Source organism: Paecilomyces variotii (genome assembly GCF_004022145.1).
Source record: "Paecilomyces variotii strain CBS 101075 chromosome Unknown C8Q69scaffold_1, whole genome shotgun sequence".
In the NCBI taxonomy this organism is placed as follows: Eukaryota; Fungi; Ascomycota; class Eurotiomycetes; order Eurotiales; family Thermoascaceae; genus Paecilomyces; species Paecilomyces variotii.
Genome location: NW_021167140.1, coordinates 2,217,703 through 2,242,500, shown reverse-complemented (window position 1 = coordinate 2,242,500; position 24,798 = coordinate 2,217,703). Strand labels below are relative to the sequence as shown.

The following is a 24,798-nucleotide window of genomic DNA, read 5'->3' as shown; positions in this document are numbered from 1 at the left end:
TGTGTATGTGTGTGTGTGTGTGCAAGTTCCATGGATGGGCAGACTCCGACTTCTCTATAGAGAAAGAGATGCCCAAGCATTCCCATTAGCCTGCTTCTGCACTGCAACACTTCCCATACGGTTCTGAGCCATCCTATACTTATAGTCAGTGAGGGGAGCAGACAGATAATGCGGAGACGTTGACAGGGGATATTAGTAAGGTCTATGCATGGCCCATGTGATTGCCTACGTTCACTCATAGGATGAAAAGATTTGGTCAGTATCTGTCGATCTCGATTCGGTAGCCTCACCACCCTGGTAGGGCTGTAGTTTGTGTGTGACAGAAATCGACGGCGTCGTTTTACTGCAAGCGGGGGTTACCTAACCCTGTCTGTCCCTTCAAGAAAACAAATTACCACTCGCTTGGACGAAGCGTTCGATGTAAAGATAAACAAAATCATAATGAGTGGCCAAGAGGCCTTCAAAATGTGTACTTCTATCTCTTTACTACCTATCTAGACATTATTCAACCATTATTGTTGTAGAGAGTAATATGGGATAGGGGAAAGTTTATTTTATTTCTTATTTTCGTCCACTCACTCACGCTTCTTTATCGAGCGCAAACCGGTCAAGAAACTTGAACGTGCGAAGACCATCCTTGACGTTGTTAACGAAGTCAGTACTGCTCGAGTTGGCGACGTAAACGCCAGCCCGGGAAGTATCAATAGCGGCTGACTTGAGAGCAGCAGAGCCACTACCCAGAGCGCCGATTGGTTTGCCGAAGCGGAAGCCGTCGACCAGGATCTCGAGCGGTCTTCCCGCAGGGTAGAGGGTGGAGGTGGAGTAGTTGGTCGTCGCACCAGTGAAACTCTTGGGAGAGAACAGACCCTCAGCGCCGTTGGCGACAATGATGGCGTCGAAGTTGGTAGCGTCGCTAGCGGAGTAAGTCTGGTCGACGCCGTCGGTGAATCGCTCAGCAACGACTATGAGGTCGACGCCGTCGGAGGCCAAGCCGTCCTTCAGGCTGGAGGTCTGAGAGATAGACTCTGGCTTGTTGACCGTAGCCAGGAGACCGACCTTGAAGTTGTCGATTCTCTTGAGGGGAGTACCGAAGCTGCCCACGTTGGCGGTCTTGTTGTTGTGATAGTATGTTGGGTCAGGCTGTGGAACTTCGACGCCAATGGCTTCGGCGACTCTCTTGGCCAGATCGTGGCTGACACGGTTGAGCTGGATGATGACATTCTTCTTCACGACGTCGCTCTTGACATTGGACGTCTCGAAGCGGATTGCATTGATCAGGAACTGCTGCTCCGCTGGCACCAGGGAGTTGAAGAACAGACGGGGCTGGGACCAGACATCCGCGAAAGTATCACTGACAGTTCGAACAAGTCTTCCACTAGCAGTGCGGTCGGGAGCAGTGAAGAAACCTCTTCCAGCGGTCTGGTTGGCTTGCAGCGGGTAGCCGTTGTTGACAGTATTAGGGCTGTAAGGAGCGGGGTTCAGAGGGATAAAGTTTTGAGCTGTATGTAATTAGAGGACGCCTGAAGTTATCGAGGAACAGGAGTTAGGAATCTTACCAGCACCGTCGCGGTTGTTATTGTGAATTGGCACGCGAGGTCGGTTGATCGGGAGCTGTTCAAAGTTGGGACCTCCATGGCGGTTCAGCTGCGTGTCGAGGTATGAGAATATACGTCCCTGCAGCAGAGGGTCTTCGGTGAAATCAATACCCCGGACGATGTGACCAGGTTGGAACTACAGACCATTAGTTGACCGGAGCCAGCCATGACGTCCTCGGTTCTTAACTTACCATGATCTGTTCAGTCTCAGCAAAGTAGTTGAGTGGGTTGCGGTTGAGCTGCATCTTGCCAAGTTTCGTGATGGGCACATATTCCTCAGGAACAAGCTTCGTAGGATCAAGGAGATCGAATCCGAAACGCAACGCGTCATCTTCGTCCATGATTTGGACGCCCAACTGCGTATAGTTAGTTTGTACAATCGAAGATACCTAGAAGGATGTGAAAAGCTTACCTCCCACTCGGGGTATCTCCCAGCCTCGATTGCTTCATAAAGATCCTGACGGAGGTAGTCGGCGTTCTTGCCTGCTGTGGCTTGCGCTTCCTCCCACACCAAACTGGCTCTGCCCTGGAGCGAAGTCCAGTGGAACTTGACGAGCTTGGTAGCACCGGAGTCGGTGACGAAACGGAAGGTGTGAATACCAAAGCCGTCGACAGTTCTGAGTGAACGGGGAATTCCATGTCCAGCCATAGCCCAGAACAAACAGTGCAGAGAGCTGGGCTGCTGGCTGAAGAAATCCCAAGCGGTATCATGAGCAGTAGCTGCCTGCGGGATCTCATTGCTCGGGTTGGGCTTGATCGCATGGATGAGGTCGGGAAAGAGAATCGCGTCCTGGATGAAGAAGATGGGGATATTGTTTCCTACGATGTCTGCAAGACAGTCAGATCATATGTCGTGCAGTTAGCAATGGCGTCGAACCCACCAAAGTTTCCCTCATCCGTGTAGAATCTGGTGGCAAAGCCATGTACATCACGGGCTGTGTCAACGCTTCCTCGGCTTCCAGCCACAGTAGAGATTCGCACGAATACAGGTGTCTCTTTCCCTTCCGCAGATAGGAAGGAGGCCGCCGTGATGTTGGAGAAGTTACCGTACGAGGTGAAAACACCATGAGCTCCAGCTCCTCTAGCATGGACTGCACGCTCAGGTACCTAGATCGCTCATTTAGTTATACTTGACGGGTAAAAAGAAAAGTCCAATGGGCTGTTCTTACACGCTCATGGTCGAAGTGTTGGATCTTCTGGCGGAAGATAAAGTCCTCAAGCAGGGTGGAACCTCTTTGGCCAGCCTTCAGACTGGTCTGGTCGGAGATGGGACCTCCAACGTCCGAGGTCATGTAGGTGTTGCTGTCATTGAGGTAGAACTGGGACAGGAACTGCTCAGTCTCTACAGATGCACTCTCTTCATCACGACGTTGAAGGCCATGAGGGTTGTTAGCAAAGGAAGCTGGAAGCTCGCCTGTCATGACAGGACATGCTGCACGCGCAGTGCCGACGAGAGCCAGCAAGAGTCCAATTGAACGCATCTTGTCAGGCTTCATAGCATATAAGGCCGTCAGAAGGATAGGAAGCAGAGCTTGAGCACAAGGTCTTCATGAGGATGGGGAAGGTACTCGTTTATAAAGACTGGTAGCCGCGCCCCGGAGAGACGGTATAGAGATACAGGCCGAACAGCCATCTGTAGATGGGCCTGAAGAACTCAACTGATCCGCAGGGGACCACACGGGTGACCGCGATGGAGATAGGGCCACTCTAAGTCGCCAATAATTTCTCTTGGTAGGAACAGGAACTGCATGATCACACCCTTAGCTAACATGGTGCAAATGGATACACCACATGGTAGCCAAGCATCACGGCCAGTACTCTTTTTTGGCCTGGTCAATATTGCCTCCTATAGTAATACGGAATCGACACCACTGTCCCCACATAGATCCAGCTAGACATCTCTTCCGTCTCTTGTGTGACCCAATGGGTTCTGAAATAGCGTCAGCAGAAGCTTGGAATGCATGTAGCCGTATGTACATGCCATTCCGAGCCGTGTCCGGCCCTAAGGAAAAAGCAAGAATCATGAAGAAAGAGTTCCAGCGTGTTTGGACGCATGGAATATATCGAAGACAGAAAAATTACTCCTAAACTGGAGAGGTAAGCAGCCAATAATGTGCAATGAATTTACTATCACACGGCGATCCGCGGTATAGTCGTCTGTTGAACAACTTGAATGGAGAGTGGGCGATATTGCACAAGGTCAACTAGGGCCGAAACCGTTAACAAGAAACTTCCATGACACCGGTGGAAGTGATCTCTCGGGAGGTGAATTGAAAAGCCTTACCGCCGCAATGCGTATCATGATCATCGCGCTTAGTTAAACGATCTGTGATCCGGGGCGGTCGAGGCCGTGCTGCTTGGTAATAGCTGGAGTCTGGAGCAGCGACAGATCTGCACCACTTTGTTTACTGTTCCTGTTTCCGAACTGTTTTTCCGATAGACTAGCCTCAGTGCAGTCGAACCATACGGAAAGCGTACAAGTTGATGCAGGTCCCTGTTGAACTTGGTGGTGCGATAGCCCAGGAGCTCAACCGGGCCAAGACTCGTCGCTACCGAGACCCAGAGACAGACAATTGACGACACCATGCTTCGTTGCCGATACCAAGACGTTAGTGGCAATTATCAACACGTATGTATTCCACCACTGGTCTTGGCTCTGTTTTAATCTTCGCTGGTTCGATGGCAAAACTCGCAATAATGAAGACATAGCGGCCACATACCATCTGGGAGCTGCTTCTTGTGGATATTGCACGTCGACCGCTATACCTCAAGCTTCTGCCGCTGAATCCTGAGACGCTTGGTTTCTGTGGTATAATATGCAAATGCTGCTATTGGTGGACCACTGCATATAGCCAGGCTCTTCGATAAACACGGTTCCTGGAGATATCCCTGCAAAGGAGCGGCTGGCGGTCAATTCAACACCGGGCATCCGCGGATCATACCACAAGAGGCGCAGAAAAGGCGACCAGATTATCTAGATTCCGGAGGAAAGGATGCGCGTGATGGAATCCGCGAATTAATTAATCCAACGAGAGCGTTGCTAGCAACGAAGAGAGTGAAACCACTTGCTTCCGGTACAGTGGACTGTTGAATTTCTCCGCTTCTTCAGGGAAGCGGGATAGTTAGTCTACTCTAACCGCCGCTAAAGACTACCACTGGTCTCGGCGTACATCACTCACTTTCGACTTTATTCCTGAGCAGCAAAAATAAACGCTTATGAGCCTGGTACGTATTTCCAGCCGTGGGGTACTACTGTATTAGGCGGAATCTGGTATCGAATGGATGCCAAGTAATAGGGCTTGGTAATGAAAGCTATTTCCGGCTTGTTAGTGGTCCGTCTGAGATGCACTGTATGCAGTACTCCGTATGTTGGTTCTGTAGTCGGTTCTATACGTCGTTTCTGTAGCCGGTTAGCAAAAGCACAGAAGCGCGTGGAACAACATGCAGCCCATCTCATTATTATTAGAGCCAAGCATCTCGGCCGATAGTCTAGCTCAAGGATGCATTTAATCGAGCGACGCTGCAGATGAACGTGCCTCAATGAGATCATGGCGTTGTTGGCTATCATGCAGTGCCCTTTTCGCCGTTTGCCCATCAATTGAGGGGGCTCGTCTCTTCCCTCAGAGCCCCATGAGGGATTTCTAGAGACATGACGGTCAGCATTCATCTTGTTCTCCAGTAAAGATCAACGTATTACCAAGGCGAAAAATATTGCTGTGTGAATATCTCGCGTCGCACATGACCCAGCCTGCAGGTTGTGACTGGACGGAGCAATTCCTTATCCCGGCACTGTGTCTCTGATATTCTAGATGAGGCTGCGCTATTATGATGATGATGATGACGACGATGATTATGTTCAGCAAAAGCTACACTGGTCTGATGATCATACAGTAGTAGTATAGTCAAATATGTGAGAAGAAGGAAGCTTGGCGGAGCACGGGTTCAGTCATGGCATCCTTGTCCGGCTGGAAACACTTGCCCCTATCGCATAAATTAAATATCCCTTTCCAAATACTATTATTTCATGTAAATAAAGACACAAATGACTATTCCATGAGGAAACTAGCAATTGGAATGCACATCAATTGTTAATGACGGTTTGTATTGTTGGATTGGACTATCCACTTCTTCATTGGCCCCGAAATTTCTCCGTCACCATGGTTCGTTAGCAACTATCCAATTCCTAGTCGAAGCTACCGTATGCAATATCAACGCTGTTTAACAATATCTGATATTATCTCTCAGATACAGTAAACCCCCCATTACTTTTTCTCAAGTCTGCCGATCATGGCGGACATCCATGATGACACTAGATAGGACTGATTTCCCTAGGGTATAAAACAATAGCCACGGCTCTCATTTCTCCTGATTTCGAGCCCTAGGTTCCCGAACCATCGATGCTATACCTGGAAAGCCAAGCCCTGGCTCGGTTCTATCTTCAAAACCAAACTTCTTGTAGAGTGGGGCACCAGCTTTGCTCGCGTCGATATACGCAGGTACTCCATTTTCATCGGCGATATCACATCCCCACTGAACTAGCATTGAGCCTGCGCCTCTTCGTTCATGTTCTGGGCGCGTGGCTAGCATATCGAGATCTGTTTACTGCGTTAGTAATAATAATCGATCGATCGATCTCTTCCCACCTTCTTCCTTCAGACTGGGTTATCCAACTAACTAACTGGGTTTTGTCCATCACCAATAACTATAATATAATCAACTAAAGGAAATACCAATGAAAACGAAAAAGGGCAAAGAAAAAAAAAAAACATACAATAATTCTTCTTCCCACCCAACAGTCTCTCCCGCTCAGTTTCCAGAGTGTCGAAGAGCCGACTACACAGCTCCTTGTCGCATTCCTCATGCCATGGTGGGAACCGACTACCTCTCTCCGCAGGCACGGATAAATCCCACTTTGCGTACGCGATAATCTTCCCGTCACTAGCTGTATCGATGACCTTCAGGTAGTGCTGGAAAGGCTTGTTCAGGATATCGTCCCGGTGGGCGTCGTTCCACCATTGGCGCACCGCGGGCGTGTCAGGGAACATATTTCCGAGACTGGACCCGAAGGAAGCATACCAGATATCGGTCAGTTCTTCGACGTCAGAGACTGTGGCATGTTCCACGCGAAGGGTAGATGAAGACGTGACGGTACTTTTTGGCGCGTTGGCGGAGTCAGTGACATTACCGATCTCGGCAGTCATGGTCGTTGAAGTATCCGTATAGCGCTGATCTAAGTATCCGGGGAAACTAGAAGGGAACTCAATCGTAGATCTGATCAGATATGATAATAGGAACTCAATGGTCTATTAATAATTAAAGCTGGCTAGAATCTTGCATATATCGAAGGGATCAAGTTAAACACAAGGACCCACTACTCCAGTTGCATCTTATCCTAGTGCGGTGAGCGAAAGACGGCACAAATACGAGGTAAGTAACTAGCTGCAGCACTGCTGCTTACAGTGGAGATTAAATTATTATTAATGAAAAATATGAATCAAGTAAGCAGCCCCCTTGCGCGCGGAATTCTTACTCGGGTAGTCAGAATCTCAAGCGTATGCAATTGTTAGAACATTCCTGTACAGTGCCCGATTTTGTATACTGGAAAGGAAAGCTTAGATATGTCATCCGATAGTCGTGACTAATTAGAAATTTCACGTAGGCTACAGAGCAACATCTACTCAGGCATCAAGGCTACTATTTTTATGACCTTTGAGGAGGATTTTTTTTCGTAGTTCACCCGGACAGTAGGGTAAAAAAAAAAACTTAGGACAGGCCGAGCTAAGACTAGGTAACGGCATACCTAGGTGCATGAGAGCTTCATACGAACCGAAAGAACACTCATAGTAAGTCCATCAAGGACATTCACTAGAGTGAAAAGAAAACGGGTCGAGACGACGTCAAAATAGGTAAAAACGCTCCGAGAGTCAATTATTTTGCGTGCCAAGTGATCAGTTTACCTCGCGGTCCGCCATGGTCGTAAGTAGCCAGGACGGATTTTTCGTCAATGGCCATGATGCCCGGCCACACGCTGGCCTCTGGGCCGACGAGGGTCGGTGGAGTCCAGTGCAGCTTTCCATGCTGCGGTGGCCCTGAGAAGACTGCCTTGACAGCTGCTCGGCCCGGCCAGTGGCAGTGTTGGACCTCCTCGTCGGTCATGAACACGACGGCCAGAGAGCCATCTGCAAAAGAAGCAATCTGTGGGGAGCCTGCGTTGCGCCCACGAGGAGGGATATAGACTGGTTGACGACGCTGCCAGCTGACACCATCATCATACGAGATAACAGCTTCAATACAGAACGTTCCGTATCTGGTTGTCTCGAAGACCATGACGAGAGCATCCTGCCCGTTGTCTCTGGTATCGGCGATGCCTGTCATTCCGTCCCGGAGCCTCTCGTCGGCGCCGGCTACGACGACGGGCTTGGACCAAGTCTTGCCTTGGTCGTGGGAGACCACGAGCATGGTGTCCTGGTCTTCGGGAGCAAATTCTTGAGAAAACGTCATCTGCACCTCGCCCCCGCGTCCAAGGCGCATAAACGGTTCCCAGAGCCCAAACGGAGCTGCCTTCTCAGCAGCCTGGCTGAGATAGGACCAGCTCTTGCCACCATCGGTGGACTGGCAGACGGTAATGCGGAAGTGCGTAGGGCCATGGGGACCCAAGTCGTGGTTGCGAAAGGCGGCCAGCACCTTGTTGGGCGCGACCTCGAGCAGGTATAGATTGTCGACGTCGCCATGTCCGCGTGTCACCTCACCCCAGGTAAAGAAACGATGGCCACCGTCGGTGCTCTTGGAGACTTGGAGCACACGCTGGGGCCCTTCGCGGCGTGTCGTCGCGGACAAGATGGAGCCATCCGACAGGCGAGCGAGGCGCGGATAGGTCCCGTTATTAGCGAACTCGGAGAGGATGCGCTCGTCCTGGTGGTGGACGTCTGCCCTGCCGGGCACATCTCCAGTAGGCGTCGCCTCGCGCGGCTTCGGTTCGTCCAGACCAAAGGTCTTCAAGATCTTCTGACCAAGATGTCCGGGCATAGTCTCGTGGCTGATATGCAGGTGCAGAGCGGGAGTCGTGGTGCTCGAGGTAGTGGTTGAATCCAAGAGGGTCAGGGGATCCGACAGGCTCCCGTACGAGACTCCCCCAGATGACGTTTCGCATGGCATTGCTGGCCCTAGAGGGTTCGCGTTGGCCGGACTTGCTAATCCGCCAAATAGAGCGTGTTGTCTGGAGTTTCCAATGCCCCACGGCGGATCCCGCCACAGGGACATGTTTGCGGAGTTCGAGACGATGGTTCAGGCACTTGGCGGGGGGATGGTGGCTTGTATCTTAAGAATCACGATCGATCCGGCGAGACAAGATGGACAAATGTGTCTGTCATTTTGCAGGCTCTATCGCGGCCAGGTCGATAGACAGCACTGCTCTGAGATGGATTGATCACTGCGCCCGACTGAGAGATTTTCCAACAAAGAAATCTCTGGCCACAGTGTGACAGGATCACGTGCTATAAGACAGATGTCTCGAGGGAGAGAGAAAGACCACCACATGAGGCTTCAAGAGTCCAGATCCAGTTCATAAATGTAAGATGTGCACAGACAAGATTGTCAACAGGCTTGTTCTGTACACCCTTTCTACAGTATGACATCACAAATCACCGGCCGGATGAAGTTCCCCGCCAGTTAAGTAGTTCTGGGAGATAGACATTGTCTTGCCTAGAGTGGAAATCATGGTGGATCTCTGATATTGCTCCAGAGTAGGATGCTACAACATGTTTCAATGAAAAAAAAAAAAAAAAAAAAAAAAAAAAAAAAAAAAGAGTGAAGATCTTCTAAGAAGAATGGAGAATCAAGAGATATGTGCCCATAACTGGTCTGTCTATATCGTATCCATGTCTCTTCTGACATCGGAGAGGAGATCGTAACTGTACATCGCTGGCGTCGATTTACATGAAATAAAAAAGCAAAAAGAAATCGCATATCTATAGAATACCCATCGAGAATTCAGCCCCAGAGGGAGCTGATCATGCTTTCTCCATTTTCTGTTTGAGGACCGACTCCGTGGTCGTGACCAGAATGTCGAAAGCCCGTCGAAGGTGCTTCTCCTCGACAGTCGGGCTGGCACCAACAACGCGGATCACGTATATACCGGCAATAACGCTAGAAGTGATGAAGATTTCACCCGCTGCATTAATCCGCTCGTAGACTTCTTTCGTCAGATCGTGAGAGAGTTCGTCGGGCTGAGCAACGGTGTGGGCCGTGCCGTTGGCTGTCACTGCCTTGGGGTTGCGGACGCGCAACACCGTGAGCGCAAAGGCAGGCTTGGTGATGATCTCGAAGAGGTCTGGCCGGCTGCGAACCAAGTCTGTGAAGACGTCTCCAATGGACACGCATTTCCTGATGTGGTTCTTCAGGCCAACCAATCCGTAGCTGCGCATGACGAACCAGATCTTCAATGCACGAAACCGCCGACCCAGGGGAATTTGCCAGTTCCGGTAGTCGATCACCGATCCTCTTTCTGAATAAGGGTTGCGCAGGTAGGCCGGCGTGATATCCAAGGAGGTTGTCAGATCCAAGCGGTTGCGGACGAAGCAGCACCTGAAGAGACTCAGTTAGTCCCGTTTCACATGGAATCGATATTTTGAACTCACCCAGCGTCAAAATTGACCAGGAGCCATTTGTGCATGTTCATTTCGAAACTGTCGATTCCTTCGGCCCACTCCTGCGCGATCTGCTGATACTCGTCGGCCACCAAAGCCGCTCCCGCATAGGCAGCGTCGATATGCACCCATATTCTCTGCCATGATTCCTTTTCCTTCAGGACCGCCTTGAGCTCGGCGAAACGGTCCACTGCGCAGCTGCTCGTCGTTCCCATGGTCAGGGTCATATAATACGGCTCCAGCCCATCCTTTTCACACTGCTCAAGAACTGCCCGCAGCGCATCGGCCGTCATCTCCATGTTGTCTTCAAGACGGGTGGGAACACTGCGATATCGGGTGCCTGCAATCAGAGCCCCCTTGGCCGTGCTGCTGTGAACCTGGTCACTGCCCAGGGCGACCAGTCGGGGCCGGAGCTCCATCGTGCGATCTTCGTACTCCTGCGTTCCCTCCTTGAGACCCTCAGCCAAGGCTCGTTCCCGGACACGTCTTTCTCGCGCAGCCACCATCATCGTGGCTACGGCTTCACTCGCACTTCCCTGGATGATTCCGCCACCGCCGTTTGGCGAGGTGCTGAGGAAACATTCCGGGAGACCCAATGCCTTGGCGACCCAATCCATCACGATGGTCTCCAGCTCTGTACACGCTGGCGAGCAGAGCCAATTGAAGGCTGGCGCGTTGAACGCAGCAGAGTACATCTCGCCCAGAATACTGGGGTAAGTGACACCGGCCGGGAAGAACGCCATGAAGTTGGGAGATTGCCAGTGTGTCAGACCGGGCTTGATCTTGGAGTCGACGTCTGCTTGAATCTGAGACCATTCTTCCGGCTCGGTTGGAGGGGCATCGGGGATCAAAGGACGCAAATATCCCGGCTGGACAGTGGACAGAACAGGCTTCGAGGGGACGGTATCGAAATGGTCGATGACTATGCGATTCCATGCTGCTTAGCGGTTGTCCACTCCTTCAAAGCATTTGCACGACCCTATCACAGAAATCGCGTCTTAATCAATCTCGGACGGACGATCAAAGGCCAAACTTACTGTCATCGATGGCCGCATGTGCAGCGGCCTTGAACTGTTCGCGGTCCATCTCGCTGACTGTCGCTGGCGCGGGGTAAAGAATGGGTTGCGGATACTTAGATTTTTTTCTTCTTCTTTTCTTTTCTCTGACAACCGACAAGCAAGCACCGGCAGCCCCTAGAGAAAGTGTGAATTGAGAAAACGAACGAGAGTCCCAGGGCGCAGAGTGTTCTTTGGTCAATTAATAGAAATTAATTTATATTTATCCATTGGCTCTTCGTATGGCGGTAGTTTCGCCAGATCCAGCCTAGTCTGGTGCCGATAATTCCGCACTGTACTCGGCAATATTCCGCAGCACAAGGCGTAACTATCTATGCCTTCCAAGTATATGATCATTGCAAATGTTCTTATTATTGCTCCCCTCATGTTTATACTTGTCGTTTCAAGTAACTGCACTCTAAAGAGAACGGCTCCAAACAGAAAGGGCCTGTAGGGATGTTGTACTCGCCAAATGCAGCACGATAGGTGCAAGGGACTAGTTAAACATATGTAATCGACTGCGCACAACATGCCCAACACCATGATTTCTCCATGAAATCAACCAATTCATCTATTGAATAACAAGGCAGAGCATTGCTTGCAATTAAAGCAATGATCTCAGACCAAACCAAACGTGCTAGGGTTTCAAATAACATTGAAAATGTTTCTTGTATACCTATTTTCTACTTCAAACCCTCCCAATACAGACTTAGGGTACTTACCTATGACAAGGCTTGGCGGACTACAAGTATATAACGTAATTGAACACCACGTAGATCACAATGTATTACGCTCACAGTTCGTAATATACCTGATGATGATTAGAAATGGGTTTATTTAAGGTCAGCGCATCGCATATTCTTTATTATGTTGAGCATTTCTCTACGCTTACCTTACCCTACAAAATGCCTCTGATCGGTTACAGGACAAGACAACACTCCAAAATATTGATGAACATCGCCAATTCGGTACGACTGAACACAGTACGAACCCTCAATGCGAAAAGGCCACTATACTGTCTCCCCGTTGAGTTAATCGACCATATCTGTCAATATCTCCCTATCGCCGAGACCTTCTGTTTGATGATTAGCTGTGCTCGACTCTGGTATGCGAGAGCTAATATTCGAGCTTTTATTTATATACGACACAAATTGGCTACAACGGCACATAATAGCTGGAGCCTTACAGAAGCACGTTTTCATATCCTCCGCCTGATGGAATTTGATAAAATCTGTGGGAAAGGCACCGAGTCTTTCTGTTGCTGGGCGTGTATGAGGACTCACAGAAAATCAAGGACTAGTTCCTTTTACTCCCCGCAAAAATCCGTCAATTTAAAATTGTCAATTGAAGAGCAGAGGATAAACTGCTCTGATGCCATTACCCGCAGCTGCAAATATAAAAGGAGGAAGATCTGGGTTGGCATTTGCTATGAAATGACATTTGCTGAGCTCCGAACCCTAGTACTAGGAATGAGGTCTTGCAGAGAGAAAGTTGGCTCATCTATTACGATCCCTGCTGGCGGCTGCTTTTCAGAGCATGTGGAGTTCAATTTAGACACAATGCGTCTCTTATCCCGGTTCTACCTTGGGAGACTCTCAGATCTCGGACTGGTTGGCTTTGATCGTTTATGCGTGAGTGCAGACATTCCAATATGTCCACATAAGACAACTTATATACTTGCCAAGCGTCTTTTCCGAGATCTAAGTCCGGGTGATATCCGATACTGCATTTTCTGTAAGGCAAAATACTATATGACAATTACACCAGATGGATTGATTGAACTCCATATCTCTCGCTATTTTGGCATGCTTGAAACAGGGTTTTCTTCCATATGGCGTTATGCATCATATGGATGGGTCGATTCTGCCTTCCTCGATAATTGCCGGGAATTTTCAGACTGGTTGGATAGCATGTATAATCCAGAAACCGGTGCTGTATATAACGGTGGCCAATTTGAGACATTCGCGCCCACTCCAAAAGGAAGGTACAGAATCCATTCCGTCAAAGGTTATCGATAATGGATACAACAGAGGACGCAGAGATCGATCTGAATGACTAAAAAAGCGCAACAGAGGGAATGGGAAGGTGGATAGCTTGGTCACGAAGAACGATTAGGAGACGGCCAAGGCGATAACCTTGAGGCCTTTCTGGACAGTGATGATGACGCGATGATAGTAATAATGAAAACGGCAGGCCTGGAGCGCTTGGATAGAAGAAAGCAAATGCAGATCCTGGAGCCAGGGCCAACCAAGCAGCAGCCGAGTCTCCTGATACCGACAAGTATTCCACGAAAATGTTCAATGTGGTCTTCGTGCTGGATCCTCCAGTTGTACATAGAATACTCGGTTTGTAGAGAGGCAGGTGTAGGTGGTGACATTTGTGCCTTCCCCAAACTGCTCTTTCCATAACCAGTGCCCCCCAGAGGTCCATAATATCCGCCTCTGGAGGTCACCAACACAACACAACAACACAACAACACATCTGAACACATCTGAACACATCTGAACACATCTGAACACATCTGAACACATCTGAACACATTCAAGATGGGATACGTGTGGGCGGAAAACACTCTCGAGATTATGGCGGTAGTTTGTGGGGGATTATTCCTCATAAATATTTTGGTGAGGGCGGGGAGGGCGGCGAGGAGGGCGTGGGGGGAGCAGCCGCGGGATACTATCCCAGTTAAACTGTGGAAGGCAGCGGTGGCCTTCATAGTAGCGGCCGCCCTGCTCGAGGAGGCCCGGGAGGTGGGCGAAGGGGGTGGGAGGGCGGAGGCGGGGGGAGTGAATGCTGCGCAGCCAGGGCGCCAGGGGTAGATGGGGTTAGGGGAGGAAGAAGGGGGGGGGGGGAGCCGGACCAGTCCACCGGTGCCTGGGGGGGGCACCGGTGCCTCGACTGGGGGGCTCACACCAGCGTCGAGTTCACACTTCTGCGCAGTGCTGGTGACGAGTACTTGTTCGCTGGGGAACAAGGAAACCAAGATGAACTCACAAACAACAGGCATCGAACCAACTTCATGGACAGAGCAATCATGGGAGTCGCCACATACAACGCACACATGAATTGCTTAACCCAAGGTCCCGATCTTTTCGATGCTGATCAATCATCAAAATAGAGAATGCGAGCTTCAACTCCCCGAAGCATACGATCTCTATTGAGCCGCCATTCGAATTTCCCTTCTGAACTGCCGATTCAACCGAGATGAGTGGCCGTCAGTGTCAGCCCTTGCAAAGCTGTTCGAGGAATCATCGGCGTTTGTTCCAACTCTGAGAATAAAGCAACCGTCCATGCCTTCACGCACCCGAGGACAAATCAATCGAGCCCATTGCCAACATCCGAATCAGAAACCTCCAGATGCCGTGAAGATATCAGATATGCTATGGAGCTTTGGCGATACCTCACTGTTCGACCACCACCATCCGTACACTAGGATGTCATTAACCCAGACCGGTGGTCCCTACTTTTGGGCTGCGATGTTGACTCCGAAAAAGCATACGCTCTTCCTACCGGGACTTATGCTGCGATCCTCGGCAGCCACGGCCTTATCAACACCTTCGGCGTGCATGTCCTGCGATATCTGAATAATACCTCGATTATCTTGCATAGTCTTGGGGTAATGAGCCGGACATGTTTCAGCAAGCAAAGCCACTTTCGAACGTTTCGGTTCCCTTCATATTGAAATGGGATTCTTCTGCATTGAGCCTCTGTGGCAATGCAACCTAATCGACACGACTATGGGAGATTGGGAAATTAAAAAAAACATGTACCCCCCACTTATGTACCTAAGAAGAATTAGCCATTGTTTTTTCGTATTCAATACGGGAAATTCGATTATCCTTCTCCATAAGATAGGTCGACGGTCGAACCCATTGGCTGGTTGCTTGTATGTAGTTAGAATACTCAACATGCATTAACTAGGAGCCGGGCGAATCCTGCCCGGATTATATGACGTCTTCGTGAAGGAGAATAACTCATAATTCTTCGTTAGTATCACCGATTCGGTATTTTCTGTTGTATAGTATCCGTAGTCGATAGGCGCTGCAGGAGTCGGCGTCTTCTGAGACAGGCGTACAAGGCTCATTGGTTTTAAGCGTCAGTCAAATAAAAAGAATTAGAGACGGACGGCGTATATCATCACCAGATGGTGTGGAGAGTGTCATGATGGCTGCGGACACCTCTTTCGACGACGCAAGCGACATGTGCGCTCTTGAGTCTTTCAATGGTAGAATGCTAGTCGCAGTGAGCAATGGCCCAGACACCGTCACACCTTTCGGAGATAAAGATGCCATTATTTCTAGAGGCGTACGATGTTCTTTTTGACGAATCGCCGTCTGCTTGAGTCCTCAAAGTTGACAAGGCTTATCACTCGCACCATGCATCCTTGCGCAGAGCCATACGTCCGCTCTGAAAGCGTGCGGGTGTGATGGTGATATTTCAGAGGCTGTAGGCTGAAGAGATGAAGATGCTTGATTCCTCTAGAATCAAGCTCTGAAGCTCTAAGCTAGGCCCAAAATGATATGTTTATTCTTACCACAGGCGCTGCACCGTCATCCTCCAAGACGTGTCTAGCAGAATCCGGGGAGCATTGCTGTTCGCTGAGGGCGACGAGCTGAGTCTGGCAGCCCCTCTGATCGACCAGGGCGTGGACTCTCTCAGCGCGGTGACGGTACTTAGCCTCGTGGTTTTCCAAGCATCTCAATCTCGACGTTCCTGTGCTGAAGATTCTGAGCGGCGCCTTGGCTGCCAACTTGGTTGACAATGCTGTCTCTCGCTTAAGTCCCGACTTTCCTAGCTTCCGCGCCTCATATAAACGAAAGTTGATGACGCTGCTGTCCATTACAACATCATTGTTAAGAACAGAAGTTTAGATAGACTCGGACGGTGGACCTATGAAAGTCTGTTATGTGGATTGCTATTTATATGCTAAGCCCTCCAAGGTAAGTTCTATACCGAAGCTGTACTAGCTCCCGCACGGGATCGGGATGGTTATCATACTCTCTAAACTATGTAGACAAGAATAATAAGGTCGATGTTAACGCCGAGTAAGGGCCCTGTCTTGATTAATTGTCTCCGATGGAAGGATCTATCCAGTCATCTATCGGAAGCAATTCAAACTTATCCCATGTGTTCAAATAATAAATCAAGCGAGAGTATGCTACGCGGATCGTGTGTTGATATTACAAACATATTCATATAGCATTGCTCATTGCTGCTTTCCCAGTTCATAGGGCTCATCATACACCTCTGCATCTAAGGTCTTCCCAGCGACTGTAATTTGCTCCATGGGCAGAAATACAAACACCATCCGACACCACTCCGTCTGGCTTCGGTTCCTGTATGAATGCGCCGTTCCCCTCTGGATGATGACATCTCCGCGCCTCATGATCCGCTTCTGGCCTGAGTCCAGGATAAGATCCACTTCGCCTTCCAGGAGGATGCCGTAATCTAGACTGACGGTACGATGCATGGGGGTGACTTTCCCCGGTCGTAGATCGATCGTTCGGATCACGGATCCTGTGGGCGGTACGAGCCCCTGAGGCGTGTGCAGGTATTCGTCGTATAGCGCGACGTCATATTCGTCGTGAGGCTGGACGGGGCATGAAGCGGTTGCGTAGAGAAGGGCCAGGTCGCCATCCTCTCCTGCAGGACGGGCAGGTATGCACTCGGGAAACTGGCTCGTGGAGACGAAGACGGATTCGCCCTCTTTGCTATGCGTGGTGATGTAGCGGTGTATCAGAGGGAGATTACTCTCCGTCGACATGGCGCAGGCTGACCAAGCTATTACTTTTCTCAGGAGGATGCAATATGGATTTGGTTGATCTGCTGCTAAGTATGGAGAGCGGGATATTGTATCTTTGGAATAGATCCGGTATATGTGGCCGTGATCATGGAATGTGTTGTGACGTCTTCAACAGAGGCCGATTGGTTGCGCCTGGGAATGAATAGGTTCTCATCGGCATAAGGTTCCAGGGGGTGATATTGGTCAGGCCCGTCGGAGATAGCAACTCTATTGACAGAACCTAACGATGTTCCGTTAGACCCGAACACCACGAAAATTTGATTTTTATGCATATCGAGACCCAATACCAGCTTTCCTTATTCACAAGGTATCGTCGCATTGGTAAGTTCAGTCAGAAGATCCATCCAGTCTGTCTGCTCAGTAGCGAGATTACCACCGTTGTCCAGCATTGCGGTCCAGATATCTTCCAGTTCTCTGCTACCATTGTCAATAGAAAATGCATCGTTGACAGGAGAAGGGTTAGCCAGAAATTTGCCATCGACTTCAGAAGTCGGGAAATTCGATTGCGGCGTCGGAAGAGCATTCGATGCAGGGCTCTCAACAACCATAGAGTTGCTGGTGAATGCTGTCGTTGCAGTGCATGTAGTCGGATCAACTGGTCCAGGATTGGATCTTGCAGGTCGCCAGTATTTTTGCAATATGCTCATCATGGCATTTATACCCTCTCTAACGAGCGTTGAAGCCTGCTGCGCTTTGCTCAGCATCCGACAGGCGTCCAGTACCTCTTCCCTGCGCTTGTTGGCTAGAATATCATCCCAATTGAAACATACATCCATTAATAGTATGACGGCCGCCATGAAGACGTGATGCATTACCGACCACACCACAGAGCTGTTAGGGGTGAAAATCGGCTCTTCTTCGTCCATGATGCGTTTGATCTCCAGGACCTTCCGTGCTGACTGAAGACAAATAACATGTGAATACGAAAAAGCCGGGTCTCCAGCACCCCGGATGAAGTATTGGCGGTGAAGACGACACAGACGAGAATGGTAGCCTTGTTGTACCAAGCACCTCTGCCAAGCAATTGTAGGTCGCTCCCGATAGAGTTGAGCATAGCGACGTCTGCTAACGGGGTCAAGACGAAAGAACTCTGGAAGTTCCTTGTAGACTTGCTGGATTCTGCGGTCAAGATCCAATATTCTTTCATAATTGACTTCCAGACCTTGAAAGTGTTCAACTGCAGTTTCATCCACAATCTCGCGGCATACGAAGGCCAGCTTCAACCGTTCGATAGAATATGACATGCTAGTAGGAATAGAGCGTTTAAGCCCACGCTCGCTCCCGTAGGATTGGGAAGGACCATCATCAATATTTAGTGGGCGTCTGACGTTCATGTGATTAGGGTGTATCAGGTATGTTCTTTCTTGCGGTCCGCTCAAGAACCCTAGTAACCTGTGTACTCCATCATTAGCAAAGTCCGCTATCAAGGAGGCACAGCAATCTTTACCAGTCATACGCAACAAGATGCCACCACAGTCGTCGCCTTGTCTCTACCTCTACACTATCGAACCCATTTACTCGTCTCTCTTCCTGGTGTTGTGGTGTGTCTGTGTAGTGCAACATGAGATTCTTTGCTTGACTGACAATCGTACCGTGTAGGAAAAGCGAGCGCAGAGATGGGTCAGTATTTAGGCTTGATAAGTAGTGAGCTATAATTATAGTCGCTTGGAGTCCCTCGATCGTAGGATATGCAATGAAGTTGCTTTGTAGCAAGGCAGCGCCTACCAGGGAAGTAAACTCTTTACATCTCGCATCTGCATCGCTTGACTCCGTATATTCTGTAGCGCTCTGCGGCCGGAAATAGACAGTAACAGCAAGGATGCTTGCCAAGAGAGCGACATGGTTCAGATTGACGGGAGAATTATTCTCGATGCACCTGTAGATATCATCGATCATGCGTTCAACGCGAACTGGTACTATGACGTGGTATAGGTAATCGATGCAGTCCACGTAGTACCTGAAGAGGGATAGAGTCTCTGATTTCGTTGGTAGTAGGCTAGCTAACGAAATGCTGCCAAGGTTCCTCTCTTGCCCTCTCAGATAGGAGTTGCGCACATTGAACTGACGCCCCCCAGTCGCTCCAAGCGGTATGGCCATCGCCCGCTGGACGGCTTCCTCGTTGCCATTCTGCTGAAATGGGATCAATTTGTCCTTAAGGGTCGTTGGCAGGGCATCCGGGATCCTCGGACCCATAACAATGTTCTCCAACCAGTCTGCAGTCATACACTGTTCACTACTCTCGCGCGACGGTCGTGCCTCGTTGGAACTCAGTGGCTGGCGCCTCGCTCCATGCTCCTGATGAGGCACGATAGTCGCGTCCGGTTTCTCCTGAGTGTATTGAGTATTCCTGTCAGAGGCGTTTTCTATGCGACCAGTGCCATAGATACAGGTGATCTTGCGCGCCGTGCAGTTCGCACATGGTTGGTTCCGATCACACTTTAGCTTCTTTGCACGGCATGTTTGGCACGACACAGGATCCTGGCGGGGTGGCCGCTTGCGCGATGCATCTGCTTCGACTGCCTCGGGGCTTCCTGCTTCAGCTTTCCGTTTCATTCTGCTCGATAGTTCGTGACTGCGTGAGAATATTTGCGATCTTGGACGTGAACTTCCCGGTGTAACTGAATCACGTGCCCCGCTCGGGTCCGGCTTGATGCTTCGATTTGCTTCAACTCCATCCATGAGACACGATGGATGTTATTGCATGTGGATATTGGACAGAGAGGTAAGAAGACTCAGCTCTTCATTATTTTGCTCAATGTTAACTTTCATTGTGAAGATTGCACGAGAATATCATTGCGCACGCAAGAGCCCTCCCTCCACCCTCCGACAATCGCTCTCGGGCAGTCCGCGGACGCTCCGGGGTGCATCAGGGGCCGCAATGTATGGGAACAACAACTGATCGACTTCGGTATATTCTCCATGCGGTCGGTCACCAGTCATAGAATGGTCCCATGGATTCTCCGATTTCCCCTCCGGAGCTGGCCTTTCCACTTAGTCTTGAATTTTTGTAAACATGCCGATCCTTAATATAAGAAGCCCAGAGCCTGGCCGTTCGGGGTGTAAGTTAAGTTACTCGTCAGTGTCTTCCACTAGCAAGTATCGAGAACGGTCTCTATCAGTTATTTTATAACTGAAACTCCTGATCCGCTCCCATCTCTCTCCTTCCCAAAGCAGCCTTTGCTTCTGCGTGGAAACAGATTCACAGAGTTGGTCGAAAAATGGGTCAGGAAGAGAGAGTCTCAGGGGAGATTGCCCCCAAGGAGGAACCCCCCAAGGTCCCAGAAACTGAGGAAGCCAATGAACTCACGTATGTATCTATCCTTCTTTCCCATGGAATTTCATTTTTCCTGACAGTCTTTCGCATTTCAGAGCTCAGGCAAAGATCGCTTTAGCTGGAGCATTTGGGTCGATGTTCTGCACCGTCGGCTTCGTTAACGCTTTCGGTGTCTTCGAGACTTATTACGCGGAGAATCAGTTAGCACATCAAAAGGAAACAGACATTGCATGGATCGGGGCGATCAACGTATTCTGCATATTCGCGGGTTCAGTCTTCACAGGTCCTTTGCTTGATGTATCTGGTCCGGAGGTACGAAGGATAGCCCAATATATTTTATGGACAGAACCTGATTCTTGAAAACAGCTGATGCTCTGGTTGGGATCTCTTGGGGTTGTCTTCTCCATCATGATGGCATCTCTCTGCAAGGAGCTCTACCAGTTCATCCTTGCGCAGGGTATCCTTCTTGGGATTTCGATGGCATTTATCGTGACCCCCATGATAGCTATCATCAGCAAGCACTTCCAGAAGAAACGGGCAGCGGCAGTTGGTATGGTTATCGCGGGATCATCCCTGGGAGGTGTCATCTGGCCTGTCGTCGTACACGAACTGCTTGAGAAATCGAACGTTGGATTCGGGTGGACGATGCGCATTGTTGGGTTCATAATGCTGCCCATCTTGGGAATCTCTTCCCTATCAGGGCGCCAACCGGCACCAAAGACACCACCTGCGCCGTCGTCTGCATCTTCAGCAGCAAGTGATCCAGAGCCAGTTGCCAAAGAAGATCAACCGCCCGCTAAACCGAAGTTGGATTTCTCTGTCGTGAAGAAACCAGAACTACAGCTATCCTGCGCCGGTTTCTTCATCGTTTACTTTGGCATGTTCTCACCTTTCTTCTACACTACCGCTTATGCGGTCGATAAAGGCTTCTCATCGAACCTATCCTTCTACACCATCTCGATTATCAACGGTGCCTCGCTCTTCGGACGCATCATCCCCGGAATTGTCGCCGATAAGTATGGCAAGTTCAACCTCTGCATCTTGGCGACCATGTTATCCGGTATTATCGCCTTCTGCTGGACGAAGGTGACATCCGTGGCTGGTCTGGTGATATTCTCCGCAGCATATGGCTTCTGCTCTGGGGTAAGTGGCAGGCATCCACCTGAATGTACTGTAACTATACTAATAGGCTGAACCAAAGGCAATCCTATCACTTCAACAAGCCTGTGCCGCTCAGATCGCCACACCAACTACGGTGGGTACAGTTATCGGAATTGTCATGGGCTCGTGCTCTCTTTCGTACGTTGTCCATCTCCAGAACCTCCTTTCCGTAGCCTTCGGGATTTGACGTTAATACTAATCGTCACTGTAGCTCTATGGCCGGCACTGTAATCAGCGGCGAACTAGGTCAGAAATACGGATTCCTCGCCCTATCCGTGTACTCAGGAGCTAGCCTAATCCTGGGAGGCGCCATCCTGCTCGCAGCCAAATTTGCGCAGAATGGGAAGTTGGCGGCTATTGTCTAGATTGACGATGTATTTATTTTTTTCGGATGGGGTTCTAGTTGTTTCAGTCTGTTAATTACCTTCACAATTAAAAAACAACTTCATGCACCTCGACTTTATACACTTGGGATCATCCTCACCTCCAATTGTATGCGTTCCCAAACGGTAACTTTAGTCTCTTATTGGAATTTGAAATGGACTACCATCAGATTGAGCTACACCGTGTTGACAAATATATATACGGACTTCATCTGCGAAGATCTTGGCCCTAAGCCAGGAGGATATTGCCCCCTTCCTCTTCGAGCCCAGCCCAGCGCACAGCTTATATACCTAGGTAGCTAGATAGCTGCTGGAGCTGGAGCTCGCTCCCTCCTAGAGAATATAAGCCCTTGACCAGTCCTTTCCTCTCTAGCAGCCGTGAGAAGATATTAAGCTTGGCTGCAGCGGGCGGGGTTAGCATCAAGGCTACCATGGGAAAAACAATATGATGAAGGCAGGGATAGCGCCAATGACAAGATTCCGGGGTATAGGAAGCCAAAATCTCTCTTTCCTGTTCTGAGGCTACTATTGTTCTCCTGGCCTTAACGCCAATCATGTTACTTGTTTATCTGCAACAAGCTTCACTGCTTCATAGTGTGACGGCCTCGTCAGGTTGATTGATCTGACCGTTATCACATGACCAACTTATATGTTCGCATGGTTTGAGATGAAGCAGACCAACGCCCCCAGAAAGTGGGTGGGTTCTGCTTACCGGAGACAGCTAGGGAAGTGGGCTATCTCCCTCATGCTTTTCCTCTTCACGCTTAGGATTCTATGCTGACAGAAAATATTGAATTCCATCCGGTTTCACAGATCCAAAAGTGTAAGTATAGTATGTACAACATATAGGCTGCAATTATCGAAATATTGTCAGATTGGGCTCTTTTTGTTTCATTGTAAGTGAATCAATCCTATTCCGTGGTTACTCTTTCCCTTTTCAAGCTTATGTACTCTGTAATCTGCTCTCTGTGCATCTTCAAGATTCCCAATATCAACCATGAAAACCTTTGATATTCCCATAAAGTTTATTGCATAGATACTGGCACATAGATGCTGCGAAGTGCGAGACTGCTACATGTGGAGGGGGATATTCCAGGAGCAACCTTTGAACCCCGTGAGGGGCGCGGAATATATTGTTTACTGAGTCGGTAAAGTTAGTAACTATCAGCCCAACATCGTCTCTTATGCCTAGAGCAGGGTGCTCCCAAGGTTTCGATGGAGAAGAAAAGAAGATGACCCATGATCAGATGGATCGATTGAAGAATGAATCATACAATGCGTATGGACTTGATCCCAATCGATTTCACTAACTACAGCTATTGCTCCGACATCAATGCTGGCGCAAAAAAAGGTGTTCCAATTGATGATGAGTTGTTGAAAGCATCTCTTGAAGTCTGTATGAGTGATGTTGAATGACCTCTTTCGGTTTCGCCTCTGACCAAGTCCATGCCTCTCTTCCCCGATATATAACCTTGGTTATGAAACCCCAGAAGACCGGTTGAAGCCTTCACTCAGCAAGTTCTCCTTTACCAGCTAGAACACCCTTGACAACGGTAGCCAATTCATCCATGCTGGGATGAGTACTGAGTTTGTCGAGAATAACATTGCCTTTGGCCTTGACGCTGATGTAGCGCGTGTGTCCTTCGATTGATTTCTCCTTGTCGTCAAATTTCATGTAAAAGCCACGGTCAAGGTCGTGGAGGGCATCTCCGAGACGTCTCGTGTTTCCGTGGCAACCTCTGGGTCCCCAAATAAGGGTGTCGTTGTAGTAGAGGGCGCCAGTCAGGGTGTGACCTTCGACGGAGTGATCCTTATTCTCGGTCCAGACCGTGTTGCTCATGATGATTTTGATGGAAGTTATCGTGTGGGAAAGGCTCGTACGTGAAGTCGTTTTTTTTTTTTCCAGATTTGTCTGGGCACTTGGGTGATAAAAGTGAAGATGCGTAGCAGCTAGGAAACTTCGTGTAAGAGGTAAAGAATAGTGATGGCACTGATTTATCCTCTACAGCTCAAGAACATGGTTCCCTTTATATTCTCGATATCCTTCATATAGGGCATAGGGCCAAAGTAGCCAAGCTGTACAGCTCCGTCTGCGAACAGAAGTACTGTATACCCCTCTTGGCCTATCATTGCTTGGGAGGGAGGTGGTCATTGACTCGTGAGTAGGTGGCGAGCTGAATCTCTGGTCATTTCCCTGTTTTTTCTAAGTCGTGGTTCAAATCAAGTCTCACACATTGAGAGTTATTTCAGCACACATGAACCGGCATATGTGTTATGTATCCATGGCTATCTAATGAGCTCATACAAATGGTTCCACAGGGTCAGCTCCCCATCTGTTCTTCTTTGCAGAGTTGGGACAACGCGACTGCATACTCCACCTCGGCCATCCATTGGGAATCCGAAGTGATGAACTTTAACGCCAGTTCATAGAAAGTCCGAAGCCTAAAAGTTGGGCAGATTTAACAGACACAATACACTATTCGTCTGAATTAGGGCTTAATCTTTGGTTTCGATTTAATGTTGCAATATTGCATGCGTTACGGCACGGCCCGTTAAAGTATGTATGTACATGTACTTACAGCACCGTCCGGAGCTCCGGAGCCGAGCTGTGCAGGACACTAGCTTCGTCAAATTCTACCATATAAGAGGTCGTCAAAAGGTTCAGTGGCTGGCTGAGACAGATATCTTTACTTAGTCCGATCTGCTTGCATTTTTACCCATCCAATCGCCGTGGTCATGTGCACTCACTCAGAACACGTAGCAGATCGGCCTGCATAGTTGCGAAAATACTAAGTGCTTATGATCAATGATTTGACTTACGGTCTAAAGAACAGGATCATTAAGCACTAAACTATAGGTCCTACTTCATCTCTGTCCAATTA

At 49.3% G+C, this 24,798-nt stretch overlaps 10 protein-coding genes across 10 annotated transcripts; 1 reads left to right on the top strand and 9 right to left on the bottom strand.

Annotated features, from left to right (window-relative positions):
- Positions 1-333: 333 nt before the first annotated feature.
- C8Q69DRAFT_29651 (catalase-like domain-containing protein) lies at positions 334-3,238 on the bottom strand. Its single transcript, XM_028627091.1, has 6 exons — positions 2,765-3,238; positions 2,477-2,702; positions 2,008-2,423; positions 1,787-1,951; positions 1,557-1,731; positions 334-1,499 (listed from the first exon to the last, which is right to left on the bottom strand). Exons 1-6 carry the CDS (start codon positions 3,089-3,091, stop codon positions 580-582), a joined length of 2,229 nt encoding a protein of 742 aa, XP_028489218.1. The 5' UTR covers positions 3,092-3,238; the 3' UTR covers positions 334-579.
- A 517-nt stretch (positions 3,239-3,755) lies between these two features.
- On the bottom strand, positions 3,756-4,271 carry C8Q69DRAFT_29709 (hypothetical protein). Its single transcript, XM_028627097.1, has 2 exons — positions 3,880-4,271; positions 3,756-3,799 (listed from the first exon to the last, which is right to left on the bottom strand). The coding sequence occupies exon 1, from the start codon at positions 4,179-4,181 to the stop codon at positions 3,909-3,911; it is 273 nt and encodes a 90-aa protein (XP_028489217.1). The 5' UTR covers positions 4,182-4,271; the 3' UTR covers positions 3,756-3,799; positions 3,880-3,908.
- Positions 4,272-5,604: 1,333 nt separating this feature from the next.
- Positions 5,605-6,967, bottom strand: C8Q69DRAFT_451644 (acyl-CoA N-acyltransferase). Its single transcript, XM_028629507.1, has 2 exons — positions 6,367-6,967; positions 5,605-6,190 (listed from the first exon to the last, which is right to left on the bottom strand). Exons 1-2 carry the CDS (start codon positions 6,794-6,796, stop codon positions 5,952-5,954), a joined length of 669 nt encoding a protein of 222 aa, XP_028489216.1. The 5' UTR covers positions 6,797-6,967; the 3' UTR covers positions 5,605-5,951.
- A 556-nt stretch (positions 6,968-7,523) lies between these two features.
- C8Q69DRAFT_395862 (BNR/Asp-box repeat domain protein) lies at positions 7,524-8,621 on the bottom strand (the record flags this gene model as incomplete). The annotated part of the gene is made up of 1 exon (XM_028627707.1): positions 7,524-8,621. One exon carries the CDS (start codon positions 8,619-8,621, stop codon positions 7,524-7,526), a length of 1,098 nt encoding a protein of 365 aa, XP_028489215.1.
- Positions 8,622-9,363: 742 nt separating this feature from the next.
- Positions 9,364-11,493, bottom strand: C8Q69DRAFT_451638 (aromatic-L-amino-acid decarboxylase). The gene is made up of 3 exons (XM_028629506.1): positions 11,278-11,493; positions 10,232-11,162; positions 9,364-10,178 (listed from the first exon to the last, which is right to left on the bottom strand). Exons 1-3 carry the CDS (start codon positions 11,324-11,326, stop codon positions 9,605-9,607), a joined length of 1,554 nt encoding a protein of 517 aa, XP_028489214.1. The 5' UTR covers positions 11,327-11,493; the 3' UTR covers positions 9,364-9,604.
- Positions 11,494-13,353: 1,860 nt separating this feature from the next.
- On the bottom strand, positions 13,354-14,444 carry C8Q69DRAFT_29562 (hypothetical protein). Its single transcript, XM_028627079.1, has one exon. The coding sequence runs from the start codon at positions 14,300-14,302 to the stop codon at positions 13,394-13,396; it is 909 nt and encodes a 302-aa protein (XP_028489213.1). The 5' UTR covers positions 14,303-14,444; the 3' UTR covers positions 13,354-13,393.
- A 1,953-nt stretch (positions 14,445-16,397) lies between these two features.
- Positions 16,398-17,226, bottom strand: C8Q69DRAFT_29528 (cupin domain protein). Its single transcript, XM_028627078.1, has one exon. The coding sequence runs from the start codon at positions 17,057-17,059 to the stop codon at positions 16,502-16,504; it is 558 nt and encodes a 185-aa protein (XP_028489212.1). The 5' UTR covers positions 17,060-17,226; the 3' UTR covers positions 16,398-16,501.
- Positions 17,227-17,394: 168 nt separating this feature from the next.
- On the bottom strand, positions 17,395-19,651 carry C8Q69DRAFT_396417 (C6 zinc finger domain protein; the record flags this gene model as incomplete). Its single annotated transcript, XM_028627736.1, has 2 exons — positions 17,395-18,490; positions 18,546-19,651. The coding sequence occupies 2 exons, from the start codon at positions 19,649-19,651 to the stop codon at positions 17,395-17,397; spliced, it is 2,202 nt and encodes a 733-aa protein (XP_028489211.1).
- A 423-nt stretch (positions 19,652-20,074) lies between these two features.
- C8Q69DRAFT_29523 (putative MFS monocarboxylate transporter) lies at positions 20,075-21,924 on the top strand. The gene is made up of 5 exons (XM_028627076.1): positions 20,075-20,405; positions 20,468-20,684; positions 20,739-21,515; positions 21,574-21,671; positions 21,745-21,924. The coding sequence occupies exons 1-5, from the start codon at positions 20,317-20,319 to the stop codon at positions 21,896-21,898; spliced, it is 1,335 nt and encodes a 444-aa protein (XP_028489210.1). The 5' UTR covers positions 20,075-20,316; the 3' UTR covers positions 21,899-21,924.
- Positions 21,925-23,423: 1,499 nt separating this feature from the next.
- C8Q69DRAFT_440650 (hypothetical protein) lies at positions 23,424-23,756 on the bottom strand (the record flags this gene model as incomplete). Its single annotated transcript, XM_028628675.1, has 1 exon — positions 23,424-23,756. One exon carries the CDS (start codon positions 23,754-23,756, stop codon positions 23,424-23,426), a length of 333 nt encoding a protein of 110 aa, XP_028489209.1.
- Positions 23,757-24,798: the final 1,042 nt, after the last annotated feature.

What these genes read in the sequence shown, in the direction of transcription:
- C8Q69DRAFT_29651 (XM_028627091.1), bottom strand. Translation starts at nt 3,091, where the DNA reads ATGAAGCCTGACAAGATGCGTTCAATTGGACTCTTGCTGGCTCTCGTC. An exon ending in CACGGATGAGGGAAACTTTG is followed by an intron (nt 2,424 to 2,476) that starts GTGGGTTCGACG and finishes ACTGTCTTGCAG; the next exon opens with ACATCGTAGGAAACAATATC. An exon ending in CTGAGACTGAACAGATCATG is followed by an intron (nt 1,732 to 1,786) that starts GTAAGTTAAGAA and finishes AATGGTCTGTAG; the next exon opens with TTCCAACCTGGTCACATCGT.
- C8Q69DRAFT_29709 (XM_028627097.1), bottom strand. Translation starts at nt 4,181, where the DNA reads ATGGTGTCGTCAATTGTCTGTCTCTGGGTCTCGGTAGCGACGAGTCTT.
- C8Q69DRAFT_451644 (XM_028629507.1), bottom strand. Translation starts at nt 6,796, where the DNA reads ATGACTGCCGAGATCGGTAATGTCACTGACTCCGCCAACGCGCCAAAA. An exon ending in GGGTGGGAAGAAGAATTATT is followed by an intron (nt 6,191 to 6,366) that starts GTATGTTTTTTT and finishes CGCAGTAAACAG; the next exon opens with ATCTCGATATGCTAGCCACG.
- C8Q69DRAFT_451638 (XM_028629506.1), bottom strand. Translation starts at nt 11,326, where the DNA reads ATGGACCGCGAACAGTTCAAGGCCGCTGCACATGCGGCCATCGATGAC. An exon ending in ACATGCGGCCATCGATGACA is followed by an intron (nt 11,163 to 11,277) that starts GTAAGTTTGGCC and finishes GGAATCGCATAG; the next exon opens with TCATCGACCATTTCGATACC. An exon ending in CTGGTCAATTTTGACGCTGG is followed by an intron (nt 10,179 to 10,231) that starts GTGAGTTCAAAA and finishes GAGTCTCTTCAG; the next exon opens with GTGCTGCTTCGTCCGCAACC.
- C8Q69DRAFT_29562 (XM_028627079.1), bottom strand. Translation starts at nt 14,302, where the DNA reads ATGCCTGTTGTTTGTGAGTTCATCTTGGTTTCCTTGTTCCCCAGCGAA.
- C8Q69DRAFT_29528 (XM_028627078.1), bottom strand. Translation starts at nt 17,059, where the DNA reads ATGTCGACGGAGAGTAATCTCCCTCTGATACACCGCTACATCACCACG.
- C8Q69DRAFT_29523 (XM_028627076.1), top strand. Translation starts at nt 20,317, where the DNA reads ATGGGTCAGGAAGAGAGAGTCTCAGGGGAGATTGCCCCCAAGGAGGAA. An exon ending in TTGATGTATCTGGTCCGGAG is followed by an intron (nt 20,685 to 20,738) that starts GTACGAAGGATA and finishes TCTTGAAAACAG; the next exon opens with CTGATGCTCTGGTTGGGATC. An exon ending in ATGGGCTCGTGCTCTCTTTC is followed by an intron (nt 21,672 to 21,744) that starts GTACGTTGTCCA and finishes TCGTCACTGTAG; the next exon opens with CTCTATGGCCGGCACTGTAA.